General features: G+C 41.8%; 1 protein-coding gene across 2 annotated transcripts in view; it reads left to right on the top strand.

Annotated features, from left to right (window-relative positions):
- LOC123507352 (ankyrin repeat and protein kinase domain-containing protein 1-like) overlaps positions 1-18,067 on the top strand; it is a 65,501-nt gene that overhangs the window by 22,494 nt on the left and 24,940 nt on the right. The window contains exon 2 of one of the 2 annotated variants that reach the window (XM_045260135.1): positions 11,126-11,426. In XM_045260135.1, coding sequence (XP_045116070.1) covers positions 11,126-11,426 — 301 coding nt within the window. Of the gene's footprint in view, positions 1-10,951; positions 11,427-18,067 lie in introns of those variants that run through there. The other variant, XM_045260134.1, reaches the window with a different exon arrangement.

The following is an 18,067-nucleotide window of genomic DNA, read 5'->3' as shown; positions in this document are numbered from 1 at the left end:
TCCTGCCTTCTGGTGCCCCGTGCTTTCAAGGAAATCGCATATCAGGCTCCTGACAACGGCGTGTTGCTCCTCATCCCCAGTTATGGCGAACGATAACGCACGGAAAAGGCAGTTTCCATCACCTACAATTGGCTGAACAGCAAGAGGCTCGCTGGTGTTCTTATAGCTCTTATTGGTTCTTCCAGATGGCCCTGATTTTTTCTTGAACACCAGACGTCCACCAGAGTTGTCACAGATTTTTTGCTGCGTAGATATCGTCACTGGAGAAAAAAACGTAGGTGACGTCCTCTTCTCTGACGGAGATGACCTCTACACTTGGAGATGACGTTGGTGGTGGTGTTTCGGTAGCTCGCTCGAAAAAAGGCTTCAAATTGCATCCGTCGACTTTCGCTTTGAGGGCTGCTTTCGTTGATGCGTTGATGAGGCAATACAACCCCTTTCCGCTTACTTCTGTGATTTCATAGGGACCATCCCACGGATCAATTTGTTTTCCTCCTTTTCTGTCGGCTCTGCGGAGGTTGTATCGCAGCACCTTGTCACCCACAACAAAATGTTGTTGCTTGTAACGCCTCTTCGCAAAATCAGCCTGTTGTTTTGCCTGAGCTCGATCTATGTTGGCATCAGCCTTTTTGAAGACGACCTTCTACAACACAAAAACACAGTTAAGCTACGACTGATAAGTGGAGCATGCATAAATAAACATCAAAATGGATATTATGAGTCTGCATAATTATGTTAATTAATCTTGCTATACTCAAATTTGTGCTTTTTTAAAAGTACCTGCAATGTTTCCAGCTTTGCAAGTGCAGCATGGAAGTCAGGCTCGTCCAATTCGGGATCTTCAGCATCAGAAGTGCAGTCAGCAAACTCGTGGTTCACATCTATGGGAAGAACAGGGTCTCGGCCATACAGCATTTTGAATGGTGAAAACTTCGTAGAAGCCTGGACTGTAGATCTGACGGACAGATAATGTAAAACAATAACAAGTAACGGTAAACGCACTTTTCAACAATAACTCAGGTTTACTTTACATCAGTGTAAAAATGATATCTACCGTAGTGCAAATAGGACGCCATGCAAACATTTGTCCCAGTTGTCGTGTCGATCACTTAGAGTTCGGAGGAGTAGACTTTGAACTGTTCGGTTGCTGCGCTCAACTAATCCATTGGCCTGAAATATACAATAATCTTCTGTATATATTTTTTACGCCAATATGATGCTTTAAATCACACAGTCAAAGTACAAATACACACACACACACACACACACACACACACACGCAGCACAGAGCAAAGCAAGCCTGTAGTCGAGAACACACACACACACACACACACACACACACACACACACACACACACACACACACTACGGGCATTCTACGGGCATTTTTTTTACCAACATGAGGATGATGCGCAGATGTGATTCTCTGCGTTGTTCCTGTGAGGGCGTGGATCTCTGCCGAGACTGAGTTCATAAACTCTCCGCCCTGGTCATTTATCTGTATGTCCACACATCCATGGCGACAGATGATATCCTCATACAAGAACCTGGCCACTGCTGAGGCCTCCTTCGACTAAAAGGGGCGAGCTTCAATCCACTTGGAGAAGTAACAAACTGCCATTAAAATGGCAACATGACCGTCGGTGGACCTGAAAGAATACACATTTGTTAAAGAAATACACAGTTGTTAAAGAAATACTCGTACATAATTGAAGCAGTAGCGAGGAGCAATAATATAATAGCAGTAGTAAACAAGTATTATGAGAATAAAAACAGTAGCATGATTAATAGTAGAAGTATTGCAAAAATGTATATTTTCAATAAAGTAAAACTTACTTTATCAAAGAACATAAGTCGATACCAATTTGATACATGTTCTTGGGCTTGATAGGGATACTATGTAGTTTCGGATCCACTTTTTTTAATACGGTGCTTGCTTTCTGGCAACGCATACATGTTTTGATCGTTTCGGCCACATCTGACGTAATGTTACGCCACCAGTATCTTTGCATGATTCGATCGAGGATTTTATCTCTAACAACGTGCCCACCCAGAGCAACTGCCTCATCGCTGTTACCAGCTCCTTTGTGGCTGGCCAGCCCAGCACAATGTCAAGTTGGTATTGACGATCTTTGATGACTCGAAGGAAACGAACTTCTGCAAACAAATGTAAATGTGCTATAGTATAGGACAGTTTGAATAAAAATCTAACAGATTAAATTGACATGATTATCACGAAATACTCTCAAAGTCTCTACAAACAGACTGCTCACCTGCTGAATCGCTCCTGCTCGGCTCCTGAACAAACATTAGGCAGTTGTCGTGAATGACGAACGCCTTGCATTTTCTTCGGAAGTTCGCTCTCTTCCCTTTATCTGGACCAACACTCGCTGGGAATTTCTTTGTCCGCAGATATTCTTCCACTTCATCCATTTCATTGGAAAAATCCATGGTTGGCGCTGCGTGCACGTCCACAGCCAACTAACAAATCTCAAATCAAAGGTTTCAAAGATTCATTCGAACGTGTAGTCATTTCAAACTAGGTTCATTCGAATGGGGAGTCATCTCAAACTAGGTTCACTCGAATGTGGAGTCATTTCAAACGGGTGGGGAGTCGTCTGAAACTAGTTTCAAGTGACGGGGAGTCGTCTAAACCTAAGTTGATCTGAATGGGGGAGTCTTTTGAAACGGGGAGTCACTTGAACCGGCTACACCGGCCACACGTCACCGCCAGATAATGGAATCTCTCGGCATAAACTTTTCTTCCGCTGGTGGGGAGTCTTATAATGACCCTTTCTCTGTTTCTGAGTTGCGGAATGCTTTGTCCTAGTGTCACGACTCTTCTCCTGGGCCAGATGATATTACTTATGCATTATTGCGCCACATGTCTGACAGTGCTTTTAACTTTCTTTTAAATATTTGTAATATGATTTGGCATACCGGTGACTTTCCATCTTCTTAGGCTGTGGCAGTGGTTCTACCATTTCCGAAGCCTGGGAAAGATCATCTCCAGGCTACGAACTACCGTCCTATCTTTGACATCCTGCATTTGTAAAGTGTTAGAAAAGATGGTAAATGTAAGACTCATGTGGTACTTGGAGAGGGGGAAGTACTTGTCATCGGTACAGGACGGCTTTAGAAAGATGAGGTCTACTACGGATGCTCTTTTATCCTTCGCTTTTATCCTTCGCTTATCACCACCACCAGGTTACTGTATTTTTTTTACCTAGAGAAGGCCTACGACACAGGTTGGTGTCATGGGATTTTACGTTCCTTGTTTAATTTTGGTCTCCATGGCCACCTTCCTATTTTTATCCAGCAGTTTTTATCCAGACGTCTTTTACGGGTTCGTCCCACAGGGAAGTATTCTTAGTGTTACGCTGTTCGCAGTTGCAATAAATGGTGTTATAGATACTCTACCAGATGGCGTTCACAGCTCTTTATATGTGGACGACTTGTGCATCTCTTTTGCTGCTGCTAGGATGTCACTGATTGAGCGAAAGCTCCAACTGGCAATAAATTGGGTGTCCAGTTGGGCCAACATAAACGGTTTTCGATTCTCCACCTCAAAGACCGTGTCTATGCATTTTTGTCGAAATCGTGGTGTCCATCCAGATCCCGATTTATATTTAGCCAATAGACGCATCTCATGTGTGGAGGCCACTCGATATCTTGGCCTATTGTTTGACAGCCGTCTTACTTGGGTTCCCATTTCCGTTCTCTCAAAGCGTCTTGCAGGACGGCACTATCCCTTCTTCGCGTTTTAAGTCACACCTCTTGGGGTGCGGACAGGGACACTTTGCTGCTTCTTCACCGTACACTTATACTTCCAAAGCTGGAATACGGCTGTGAGATCTATTCATCCGCAACGGATGCACGACTACGCACGCTTGACCCGTGCATCATGCTGGGGTCCGCTTGGCTACGGGTGCATTTCGGACATCTCCAATACCTAGCCTTCTAATGGATGCTGGTTTCTGGCCGCTCGACCTCCGGCGCCAGTCTTCAATGCTCCAGTGTTTGTGTCGCACCCACCGTCTTCCTGATTTTGTCCCTTGTATATCAATGTTGTGGGACTCGTGTTCGGAGGCGTATGGCACTCGACCGAGTCTACCTAAACTTTTTGGCCTTCGAGTGGCAAACCTGATGATGGATTTTTCCATCAACCCCACTCCTGTCTACTCTTTCCGGCTCCCACGAGTTGGTTATTGGTAGCTTCCGGTTGTTTCATTATGCCCTCCTACCATATGTGGCAAGAAGGATTTTCTGCCAGCTCTGTCCCACACACGGATTTTAGAACACTTTTTTATCCTTTCTGATGATATCCCCGTTTTTACTGATGGTTCCAAATCCGACGCAGGCGTTGGGTTTAGTGTGGTTTTTCCCTCTTTTTATCGGTGTGGTAGCCTTTCTTCGGTAGCCTCCGTCTTTACTGCGGAGCTGTCAGCAATAGTTTTAGCTTTACAGATTATTTTTACTCTCCCGGTTTCGTCTTTACAATTTTTAGTGACTTTCGCAGTGCTCTTACTGTTCTCTCTTTTACTATTTCCCTTAACCCTTTGATTTTATCAACCCTGGAGTGGCTATATCTTCTTACCCAACGTGGATATCGTATTGGGTTCTGTTGGGTCCCTGGTCATGTTGGTGTTCCAGGGAACGAACACGCAGACCGCCTCGCTGAAGAGGCAGCAAGTCGCGCTCCGTCTCCTTCCCCTGTTCCGTTTCGAGATATATTTCATGCAATCCGTGTGGCGATTGCAGCACTTTGGCAGAGGAGATGGCTAACGGGGGTCGCAACCTCGAAGATGGGAGAGATCGCCGTGTACAGACTTTATTGGCGCGACTTCATATAGGTCACACGTACCTTACACAAAGGTACCTCCTGACCAGGGACCCTCAACCTTACTGTGATGACTGCTTGGTGCCGCTTACGGTGCGGCACCTACTTGTGGAGTGCCCCAGTTTGACTGAATTAAGACACCGCTACCTCTACCGCTGTCGCGGTAGAGATGGCGGTGTCTACTATATCTCAAAGGTCCTTGGACCAGAGTGTCTGGCCCAGGGCCATGACGTTTTTAAGTTTTTGGGAGAAGCTGGGCTTCTCCCAAAGCTTTGAATTTTATACGTATTTTATTATACGCATTTTAATATTTTATTGAGTTTTATTGTCTTTTTTTTAGTTTTTAGATACTCTACTGTTTTAAACTGCCTTTATATAGTTCCTTTTTTAACTTCTGTCTTTTTAAATTATTGAAGCGGCGCCAAATGACCTCAACCGTTGCGGCGCCTTAAACAAAATCCATCCATCCATCCATCTTTGTTTTAACCTGTTATCTTTCCTGTAACAGCTTAGAGTTCATACACATTACACAAAGCATCTTGACGCGAACACAGTGTAACACGTCTTGCTTTTATCAGTACATAGGATTCCGCCCTTTCACTTGTTTGCTTGTTTCTGGTAGTACCTTTGTACTTGCAGCTTGGGGACTGTTAGTTCTATTTTTTATTGTCCTGTTGCAGGGCAAGTGTGTCTTTCTTCTGTGTTTCTGTGCTTTTATTGTGCTTCGTTCCGTGCCATTTCATCAACAGGCTTCCCTATGAGTATACGGCTACTATTCCCAAGAGAATAAACACAACTACTCACACCTGTGCGGACTGCCCCTCAAGGGACTGGATTAAGACCCGCAGCGCCCCTCAGCCACTAATCCCATAATTACCTTTTGATTCCAACTTCGTCTATTAATAATGCCTTCTGATTTTAAACCTTGCAGAGATTGCCATGGCCGTTTTGCCAAGCAGTACTACGAAGACTACTTTTCCAGACCTGTCTGCAGACTGTGTGACACCCGTTCTCGTCTCGAGGAAGCTGTGGCGGAGGGAAACTGGAGGTTTGCTGAATTAAAAGGTAACTTTGATTCACTGCAGGATACCCGAACACGTCTGGAAGAAGCAGGAGCAGAAGGGAACAACAGGTACACTGAACTAAATAATATATTTGATACCCTACAGGAATTTGTCACAGCGAATATTGGAAGGAGCGCCACGACTGACAGTCTGCCACACACCTCCGTAGCCCCAGCCACAGCTGACTCTCGCTCGCGCCCGTCCCTCTCCACGGATCCAGCTTTCATACCAGTCAGAAATGGAGCGAGGCGAGACACGCGACGCACTCACCTCCCCTAACGACTTACAATCGCTTCTCTATTCTCAGTGAACAGGTGGAAGAAGCACAGGAGACCAGACTTGTGGGGGATTCCATCGTCCGAGGCCAACTAGAAGAATTCTGTGGACGTGTGCCATCTCGTAGACGACGCTACTGCCTTCCAGGAGCCACACTGCGTGACATCACGGACTGTGTTGAGGACGTGACTAAGGACGCCACTAACGATACACTTTATGTCATCCACGCAGGTACAAATGACGTCCACCGCTCCCGCTCAGAAGAACTGATGGAGAAGTACAAGGAGATGATCAAGAAATACAAGACTAAATCAAGAAATATTGTAATTTCAGGTATTCTCCCGAGGATCAACGCGGACGCACGTTTCTATAACCTTGCTTTCAGCACTAATAGCAGATTGAAGACTCTTTGCCAACAGGAAAACGTCGAGTTTCTAAACATGTGGAATGACTTTTATAATGAACACAAATTATTTCACAGAGACGGTCTCCACCTAAATGCAGTGGGAGCAGCCAGGATGGGGAGGCTAATTCATGATAAAGTTTGTCTCCACAGATCAAAAACGTGCAGGTGGCAGAAGGAACTTCAGCATCGTAAGTTCATCTTCAGATTCAGGCAAGATCAGAGCTTGTTATTTCAATGCCCGTAGTCTACGAAATAAATTTAATGAGCTCCAAGCTCTTATACATCAAGAAAACTATGACATCATCGGCATCACAGAAACTTGGATTAATACAACACACAGAGATTACCTCGCAGAATACTCACTTGATGGCTATAACATTTTTAGTAGCGAGAGATCTCACCGTACAGGGGGCGGTGTAATGTTTTACGTTAAAAGTAATCTTCGTGCTCGTGTGATGCCAACTTCAACCATTGCAAACATAGATGTCAATTTCATTCATATAGAAAATAAATCCCGAAGAATATCATTAGGTCTCGTCTATCGTCCTCCAGCCCAGTCACCCGCCACAGACGAACAATTGTATGAACAAATCGCGGACATTTGCTGCGTAAACAATTGCATAATTATGGGAGATTTTAACCTTCCAGTCACAAGGTGGGGCGAACCACTGACAGCTCACGCTGGCCAGCAGCTGTATAATAGCATGCTTGAAAGCTCCTCCACCAACACATCAAGCATCCGACAAGAGGTAACAATATCCTTGATATCGTTCTAACAAATGATGAGAATACTATTGAAAATGTGGAAATTGGACCAGAATTCAGTTCCAGCGATCATCGCACCTTAAAATTCACCATAAATTTTGACAAAGGAAAAGTGAATGAAAGTAAAGAAAAAGTGCCAGACTATCGGCGTGCAAACTACACAAGACTCCGTATGCAGCTTGCATCCATTGACTGGAATATACTGCTGGAAACACCAGATGTAGATAAGACATGGGAGGTGTTTGCTGAAAAGATAAATGATACAGCTAAGATGTGTATACCACTAAGAAACAGAAGGAAAATACTAAACACCAAACCGAAATGGTGGAATAATGAAATTAAAAGCTGTCTTCTAGCAAAGAAAGAAGCATACAACAAATACAAATTAACACAGCATAATAATGATAAATTAGAGCATGACAGATTGCGTAGAAAAGCAAAAAAGTTGATAAAAAGCAGCAAAAAATCTGTAGAAGCTCAGATCGCAAACTCCTGTAAAACCAACCCAAAGGAATTTCACAGTTATGTAAAATCCAAAAGAGTCTTAGCCTCAACAATTGGTCCACTCATAACAGAAAACGGAAACCAAATAGATAACGAAGTTGAAATGGCAAACGTCCTAAATAGATTCTTCTCAACAGTCTTCACGACTGAAGATGTCCAAAATAGTCTGCCCATGCCAGAGCCTCAGGCACAAGGCAAAACACTGCCTGACTTCATAGTTACAGAAAATGAAATCCTCACAGTCATGAACAGCATGAACGTAAACAAAACGCCTGGACCAGACAAGATATCACCCAGGCTTCTCAAAGAAGCGAAAATGAGCTCGTGAAACCACTCACGATTATATTCAATAAAACTTTACAAGCAGGAAAGTCCCCAGGAGTGGAAGCTAGCAAATGTCACGCCCATTTTCAAGAAAGGAAATAAATCACTCCCAGCTAATTACAGACCAATCAGCCTTACTTCAGTAGTGTGCAAGCTGATGGAAACGATAATCAGAGATAAGATTGTCAAATTTTTAGAAGAAAATAAGATCATGAAGGATTCACAACATGGTTTCAGAAACAAGAGATCCTGCTTAACAAACCTACTAGACTTCTTTTATGAAGTTTTTAACTCGTATGACGAGACAAAAGCAGTGGATGTTATTTATCTTGATTTCCAGAAAGCTTTCGACACTGTCCCTCACAAGAGGCTAATCAGCAAAGTAAAAGCTCACGGCATAGCTGGAAATACCCTGAAATGGCTGGAAGACTGGCTCTCTGACAGAAAGCAACGTGTTGTTATAAATGGAAAAGAATCAGAGTGGCACAATGTAAAAGTGGTGTTCCTCAAGGCTCTGTATTAGGACCAGTTCTTTTCATTGTTTATATTAATGATATTGATGAAGGAATCACTTGTAAAATAAGCAAATTCGCGGACGACACCAAAATAATGAGCAAAGTTACATCAACGTCACAATGGCAAGAACTACAGTGTGACTTAAATAAACTGACACGCTGGGCAGAAAAATGGCAAATGAAATTCAATATAGAAAAGTGTAAAGTCTTACACATTGGAAGTAACAATGTACAAGCAAAATACGTAATGAGTAATGTACCTCTGGAAAGTGCTGAGAATGAAAAAGATCTTGGTGTTGTGGTGTCTAAAGATCTCAAGCCGAGCAAACACTGCACAGAAGCAGTAAAGAATGCAAATAAATTAGTTGGGTTCATTGGAAGAACCTTTGAATTTAAATCAGAAAAAGTTATCCTTACTTTATATAACTCATTGGTGCGTCCTCAGCTTGAATACTGTGTGCAGTTCTGGTCACCATATTACAGAAAAGACATTGAAAAACTGGAAAGGATCCAGCGTAGAGTGACCAAGATGATTCCGAGATTGAGAAACAAGCCGTATGAGGAACGACTGGAAGCATTAAATTTATTCAGCTTAACAAAGCGCAGGATAAGAGGAGACCTAATCGAAGTTTTCAAAATTTTTCAGGGATACAACAACCTTGATGTCAATAAATATTTTACTATTGATCATTCCACCATAACAAGGAATAATGGATTTAAAATTACACCAAAACGCTTTAAAACCCACGAGGCAAAGCACTTTTTCTTTAATAGAATTCTTAACATTTGGAATAAGCTTCCTTCAGATAAAGTAAACAGTACTTCCATTGCATCATTCACAAACAAAATTGATAAATATTTAAAGAATATCGCCCAACAAGCTCTCTTCTTGTCCGAATAATTAAACATGATACTATATTAACTTTCCTATAGATAGATATGTAGAGTTCACTGTAGAGTGAATAATATAATCTCCTTCCATCCTTTCCTGTGAAAATTCCAGGTAATTTTTTTCCATACTGCATGGTACTTTTCCAAATCATATTCCATGCCAGCGAAAGCTCGAGGGAGTGGTGGGTGGGGAGGAGCCTTCTCCTGTACTGTCCTGTCTCTCTTATTTGTTGCCAGTTAGAAGTAGTTACCAAACAGCCTCGAAAGGACCAAGAGGCCTGTTGCTGCTTGTCTTTCCTTTGTATTCCTCATCCTTCTCTTTCTTCTTCTTTTTCTTCTTGTTTCTTTTTCTTCTTCTCCTCCTCCTCCTCCTCCTCCTCCTCCTCCTCCTCCTCCTCCTTTTCCTCTTCCACCTCTACCCTCACCTCCATCATTTTCTCTTCCTCTTCCTCTTCTTCTTCGTCTTCCTCCTTTCTTTTCCTCCTCCTCCTCCTCCTCCTCCTCCTCCTCCTCCTCCTCCTCCTCCTCCTCCTCCTCCTCTTTCACCTCCTCTTCCTCCTCCTCCTCCTCTTCCTCTTCCTCTTCCTCTTCCACCTCCACCCTCACCTCTATCATTTCCTCTTCCTCTTCCTCTTTCTTTTTGTCTTCCTCCTCTTCTTTTTCTCCTCCTCTTTCCTTTATTTTCTTCTTTTCATCATCTTCTTTCCTTCTTCTTCTTCTTCTTCTTCTTCTTCTTCTTCTTCTTCTTCTTCTTCTTCCTTTTTTTCTTTAACTTCTTTTTCTTCTACATTTTTTTCTCATCATTATCATTATTATTATTATTATTATTATTATTATTATTATTATTATTATTACTATTATTATTATTACTTTTATTATTATTATTATTATTATTATTATTATTATTATTATTATTATTATTATCATCATCATTTTATTATCATTATTGTTATCATTACCATTATTATTACTTTCACATAGTTTTATAATTTCCATTATTATATTTATTACGTATTATTATTATTATCATTATCATCATTGTCGATATTATTGGTATTACCTGTACTATATTTCTATTATTATTATCATTATTATTATTATTATCATTATTGTTATTATTATTATTATTATTATTACTATTTTCATTATTATTATTATTTTTTTTTTTTTTTATTATTATTATTATTATTATTATTTATTTTATTATTATTTTATTATAATTATTATTATTATAATTATTATTATCACTATTAAGATTTATATTATTACTATTATTATTATTATTATTATTATTATTATTATTATTATTATTATTATCTTTATTACTATTATTAGTATTATTTTTTTTTTCATTTTTTATTATTATTATAATCTTTATCATTATAGTCAAAGAGTATGACACAATCAGAGTACATTCCTTCCGTTTCCATTGTCTAATTTAGTGATGGGTGAAAAATTAATCGCTTTTGTTGTAATGGTGAATATTATTACACATCAACCTTTTCCCTACACACACACACACACACACACACACACACAGGAGCTGGTCCAGGGTGTGCATGAAGGAGATGAGGCACTGGTGAGGTATGCTCTTGCTATGGGTGCCCGCCCTGATGTCACCGTCCTCAATACTGGTGGGTTGTCGTTGTGTATGGTGTGTGTGGCTGCCAGCGAGGGCCACGACCACCTTCTGCCTCACCTACTTCAGGCAGGGCTGAGCATAGAAGGAGGAGGCACTGATGACATGACACCACTGATGATGGCTGTTGAGAATGGCCACACCCACACAGTGAAGGCACTTCTTTCTCTCGGCGCAAACACTCTGGCGACCGATAGGCGAGGTAAGACTGTGCTGGTGGTGGTGGTGGTGGTAGTGTGTTGGTGTTAAAATTGGGTGGTGACCTGTGGTGGTGGTGATGGTGGTGATAGAGGAGTTGTTCTTGATGGTATTTGTGGCTCTAGAGCTGTGTGTTGTTGCTTTTCTTGTTATTGGTGGTGGTGTATGAATTAGGAAAGAGCCAGAGGTGGTGGTGGTGGTGGTGAATGTATTGTGGTATAGCCAGAGGTGGTGGTGGTGGTGAAAGAATTGTGGTAGAGCCAGAGGCGGTGCTGAATGAATTGTGGTATAGCCAGAGGTGGTGGCAGTGGTGTTATTAATTGTGTGGAAACCAGAGTTGGTGGTGGTGGTGAATGAATTCTGGTAGAGCCAGAGCTGGTGCTGGCAGAGGTGGTGGTGGTGGTGGTAGTGGTGGTGGTGAATAAATTGTGGTAGAGCCAGAGGTGGTGGTGGTGTTTGTGGTGGTGGTGAATGAATTCTGATAGAGCCACAAGTGGTGTTTGTGGTGGTGGTGGTGGTGGTAGTGGTGGTGGGGTGAATAAATTGTGTTAGAGCCAGAGGTGGTGGTGGTGGTGGTGGAAGAAACGTATTACTACTACTACTATATACTATTTATGCTGCTACTACAACAATTACTACTACTATTACTACTACTACTACTACTACTACTACTACTACTACTACTACTACTACCACTACTACAACTACAACTATTAGTATTGCTGTTGTTGCAACTACTACTACTACTACTACTACTTCAGCTACTACTACATCTACGTACTACTATGACTACTACTACTAGTGCTACTACTACTACTATGAAGGCTACCACTACTACTACTACTACTACTATTAATAATAATAATAATAATAATAATAATAATAATAATAATAATAATACAGCTAAGGCTACTACTAATATTTATACTAATGCTATTATTATAGCTAAGGCTACTACTACTATTTCTACTACTGCTACTTTCATTAGTACCGCTACTACTACGATTACTACCGCTGCTACTACTTCTACTACTACTACTAATTATGCTACTATTATTACCGTTACTATTACTACTACTTCTATTAATACAATTACTATTTTATTACTGATATACTATTGATAATTATACTACTACTGCTATTAATATTCCTACTATTATCATTACTCCTTCTACTACTAACACTATTACTACTACTATTATTATTACTACTTCTCCTACTATTAGAAGAACAACTATTCTTGCTACTATTTCAACAAAAACAACAAGAACTAACACTACTTATATTACTACTATTACCATCACTACTATATAACAAGTGTTAATAGGTTCTACTATTACTACGATTATTAGAGAAATACTACTGCTACTACTCCTACTACTACTACTATTACTCTTGCTTCTATTACTACTACAAGAACAAGTAATCGTAATTCTACAAAAACAAGAAATACTACTTCTACTTCTACTACTACTACTACTTCTTTTACTGGTACTACTACTATGTAGAACAACTACTACTACTACAACTATTACTCCTACTACAACAACTACTGCTACTAATGTTTCTACTATTACTACTGCTATTAGTAGTACTACCACTACCACTACTACTACTTTTTTTATTGGTGGCGCAGGCAATTTTATTTATAGTGGTACCAATATTGGGTCCATATCACCATCCACTCTCACCTGGGTGTAACCACCTAGAACTTGTGTATCATGGTGACATGTAGGTAAATTTAAACCACTCAACAAATGGCAAAGTATTTAAAGTTGTACATGGTGCGATTCGAACCTAAGTGTGGACGTTTGCCTGATTCCATGCTCACCACCTTATCCACTACTCAATCAACTTCGAAAGAGGGGGTTAAACTTTTATGTTATGCAGACGACCTCCAAGTGATAGTCCAGGGAGCCAGGCGGCATCAAAAGGCACAACGAGCTCTGAGACGTCTATAGTCCGACTCAAATATGAAGGACGCTGAGAGGGGAGGGGGGGGGTAGACCTATCGGGGATTCCCCGGCTGTGGCGTCACCAAACGTCGCAGCCCCAATTACAGGAATAAAACTGAAGTGTGGAGAAACCCCATCTCTCTCTCTCTCTCTCTCTCTCTCTCTCTCTCTCTCTCTTGCTTGTTACTACTTCCTCGTGTTTCTTAATACTATATAGTTCTTTCATGCATTACTATGTAGTTCTCTCATGCATGTGTGTGTGTGTGTGTGTGTGTGTATAATCCTGCTTGCGCGAGTCTTTCAACAGTTTACGTATTGATTCTCCTGTGACGCGGCGCACACACACACACACACACACACACACACACACACACACACACACACACACACACACACACACACACACACACACACACACACACACACACACACAGACACACACACACACACACACACACACACACACACACACACACACACACACACACACACACACACACACACACACACTCTCTCTCTCTCTCTCTCTCTCTCTCTCTCTCTCTCTCTCTCTCTCTCTCTTAAAATAGACAAGTAAACATGCATCTTTTTTGTTGTTTAATTTTACTCTTTTTTCCACACCACCCATGAGGTAAGAGTTAAGGTGCATTTTTTTTTTATAGAGGTTTTACCCTGTAGGCATAATTCTTCGTCAGAAATGTCCTCCACATTGATAATAAAAGAATCCTCTAAGCAGAACTTCTTGACGCTGTAAATAATTAATTTATCTTGACTATGAAGGTTGCGACAGGGAGGGGAGGAGTGACTCGATTTGACCTGAGGATTATCAGCGGTCAGAGAGGTTGACCTCACCCATGTCCAACCTTGAAAAGTGGCAACGCTGGAGAGCAGTAATGCTACATTTTGTGGTATCTATACAAAATCATTGTCTTCATTACACTAAAACAATATTCAAAGCTCTCTATACATCCTTAGTAGAAATTTAGAGGAATACACTTTCATGACGGTTCATTAAGATGTAAGTTAATAATGAGATCGAAACATGTGCTACGATGCTTGGCGACGCCGCAGCCAGGGAATCCCCGTTAGGTCTCCCCCTGCAGCGGCCTTCATATTTGAGTCGGACTATAGAAGAGGCCTGCCAAGAACTAGGACTCAAGATTAACCCCGATAAGACCAAAGCATCAGAGGCAAGAAGACCCCAAATGTACAACTAAGTATACAAGGCACTGCCATCGAGTGGGTAGCTCACCACCAGTATCTGGAATTATTCTTCAACTATACATTAACCTTCAAGCCACAAGTAACTATCTGAAGGATAGGATGGCGACGCGACTCCACGCCATGAGCAAAATGACCGGCTTGGCAGCAGGGGCCAATTTCCATGTTCTGCGCATATACTATGTCCAGGCAGTCAGGTCCCTCATCGATTTTGCATCAATCGCCCTCGTCGGTCTGGCACCTCACCAGATACAAGTACTACAAGTGCAGCAGAACAAACCCTTACGCTTGATGGTTGGAGCTCCACTCTGGACGAAGATATCCAACCTGCAAATGGAGACCTACGTTGCACCCGTAGAAGTGAGGATCACCAAGAATGCTGCAGCCATCGCCCCCAAACTGTTAACGCGACCCGGTTACGACGTTCCACGAACTAGGATCCAGGCAGCATTAGCGCAAGATCCTCACTTCGACAACGCCAGATGGTCCCGTAAAATCGGCACTGCACTGGCTATGTCCGGACTCAGCTTTGTCGCCAACCTAGGATACGACACCCCCAGCGAAAACTACGTTAAACCGCCCCCGTGGACTAGAACAAGGACTGTCTTCTGCAAGCTACCGGATATGCCCAGGGACGACACTGTACGCAGAAGGATTCATGGAGAAATACAAGTGGCCCGGCTGGAGCGCGAAGAATCTGTCACCTACTACACTGATGGATCGGCCGACCCTGACACCGGTAGATGCGGCGCAGCCTTCGTGTTGAATGGTGAAGAATATCCAGTGCGGGTCTCCGACAGGTGCAACAGCTTGCAGATCGAACTGGCTGCTATACAGCAAGCCACGCTGCATGCTGCTGGCCAGGCCGGGGCCATCATTGCCATCCACACAGATTCCAAGAGCGCCATAGACTGTCTCCAGCAACCAAACATCAACGACAACATCCAACTGACCACATCAATCCTTGGGAACATCCACGCACTCCAGAAACCGGGGAAAACAGTCCACATCAATTGGATACCGAGTCACATCGGAATCCATGGAAATGACCTCGCTGATAACGCAGCTAAGTCAGCAGCCACCTTCGGTACCATCACTGTACCCATAAAACCATCGCTCTCCGGTCTTAAGAAAACAGCTCAACGACGAGAACGAACAATCACAGTGAATAAAAACAAGACCCACGCTCAAGAGGGATCACGGTCGTGCAGGTAGTACCAAGGAGTCACCAGCGGACTACCACTTAAGCCCCAAAGAACATGCCAAGATCCCTCAAAGTCAATCTTCATCGTCTTCGGCTCGGGTATATATGTAATTGGCAACTTCCGCGTCCTGCTCCAGCACTCCGCCCCTGCCAACACTGTGACGAGATACAAGAGGAGCCGCTTCTATGCTGGATATTGCAATGCGATAGTACAATCGACTTTCGCCAAGCACTCCAGAGGATTCCAGCTGACCCAAGACTTCCCACAGCAAGGGACGAAGCAATCGACATGTTGAACAGTCTAATTGACAATCACAGTGACACGCTGCATCAAGTTGTAAAAACATTTCCGCCGCCTCGCTAGAATATAACTTAGCTTAGCCTAGCTGTAGATGAGGATCATAATACAACTGACACCTCATAGTCTTTAGATACGGGCCGTTTAAACACAAAGGCCCGTTTCGGGAGTCTTATAAAGAGTATTGTTACTTCCATTTGTACTCCTGAATGAATCTTAAAAATAAATAAATAAAAACAAATCCACTACTGCACCGCCCCTGCTACTTTGAAGATTACTACTTTTACTACTAGTACTAGTACTACTAATACAACTACTGCCAGGATCACAACTTGAGTTATTGGCACAGTAAATCCTGTCACTCTAAGCGTGAAGAAAGTTGTGTCTTGGACGCGTTAAGTTTTACCGATACATGCAACAATAAGATGACAACTGCCACGGTTAAAGTGTTATAAAAGTATGTTGCCTAATACACACATATTTTACACAAGTCTATAAAACTAAGATTAAAACTTATTATGGCATATCTTTAAACGAGAAGCAAAATAATAGCAAACTTTAATCATATTTAGTCAATAACCTTTAATTAACTTTAAAAATGTTCATTTTTTTGAAAATTTTCACCTCATTGAAGGAATAACTAAAAACAAACAAACAGTCAGGCCACAGCATATACTTCGACTAGTGGTACTACTACTACTACTACTACTACTACTACTACTACTACTACTACTTGTATTGCAATTGCAACTATAACTACTACTATTACTGCTGCTACCACTACTACTACTACTACTATTATAGTCGGACGGATGTCAGCATCTCAATAGGACACGCCCCCTTTCCTGTCAGCGCCATGGATAAATAAGTTGTTCTCGTACCGCAGTCTCGACTCCGCCACTTGATATCTAACTGCAGCACTGATGACATAAATATATAACAATAAAATGATGCTTTAAAACCTGTAGTTTTGCATTAATTTTCTAATAACATATCTCAATATAATTGTTAAAGCTTTTTCTTCACGATTAAGCAAACCGCGAGCTTTTGGGTGTTCTGGTTCAATAAGTTGTGAATAAATAAGTTGAGTTTTCCCGCTGTCTCTGTCATCGCCACCACCAGCTTCATCTCCTTCCCCCCATCCTCTCTCTCTCTCTCTCTCTCTCTCTCTCTCTCTCTCTCTCTCTCAATGCACCATAAAAGGCTTGAATTTCTCTTTTTATTGCTTCCTTGTCGAAGTCATCAACGCCCCCAAGCACAGGTAAGTACAGGGAGTGGTGATTTTTTAACTCCTCCTTCACTCCTTTTTGCCCTGGAATCTGATTTTGTTGACAGCCTGTGAAACTTTCGTTGCGTCTCTCCTCGTGTCCCTCACTTTTTTGTTATTCTTTTGCCAATTCCATGGGCATTAAATCAAGAGTTTGCAAAGTTTGGGAGGGGGTTTGACCATCTCTCGACTTTACAAAGAATTCCTATTTTTTTTTCCTCCATTTCTCTACTCCTTTAAAACACTCCATATCTCCAAAAAATCCTCGTTGATTCCACTAAGTGACAACTGTTCGATCTGGAGAATCATCATGCTTGAGATGGAAATATTTATTTATTCGTGATATTAATTTTTATTAAACATTTTATTTGACTGTATATACGACGAAAGAATTTGAAAAATACATGTATTTATCCCTATACATGATGGTGCAGTATGACATGTTGCTCACGCATGCACAGCATGATTAGTAAATCTTGTCCTGACTCCTCGTGCGTCTGGCAGTGCATAGGCCACCTACGCATGCGCAGATGAGCAAGACACTTCCGGGACACTTTTTACTGCGACACCGGCTTGAGTACTCAGCTTGCCACCAATATCGTTAAACATTGTTTCATACATAATTGAAGATCAGCCTGAAAAGAAAAGTATCCGAACTCTGATGACGGTATCAGTGTAATGAACTACACAAGATAAACTT

Source organism: Portunus trituberculatus, chromosome 22 (assembly GCF_017591435.1).
Source record: "Portunus trituberculatus isolate SZX2019 chromosome 22, ASM1759143v1, whole genome shotgun sequence".
Taxonomy (NCBI): domain Eukaryota; kingdom Metazoa; phylum Arthropoda; class Malacostraca; order Decapoda; family Portunidae; genus Portunus; species Portunus trituberculatus.
Note: the sequence above shows the minus strand (reverse complement) of the source record. Positions and strands in the feature narration are given on the sequence as shown.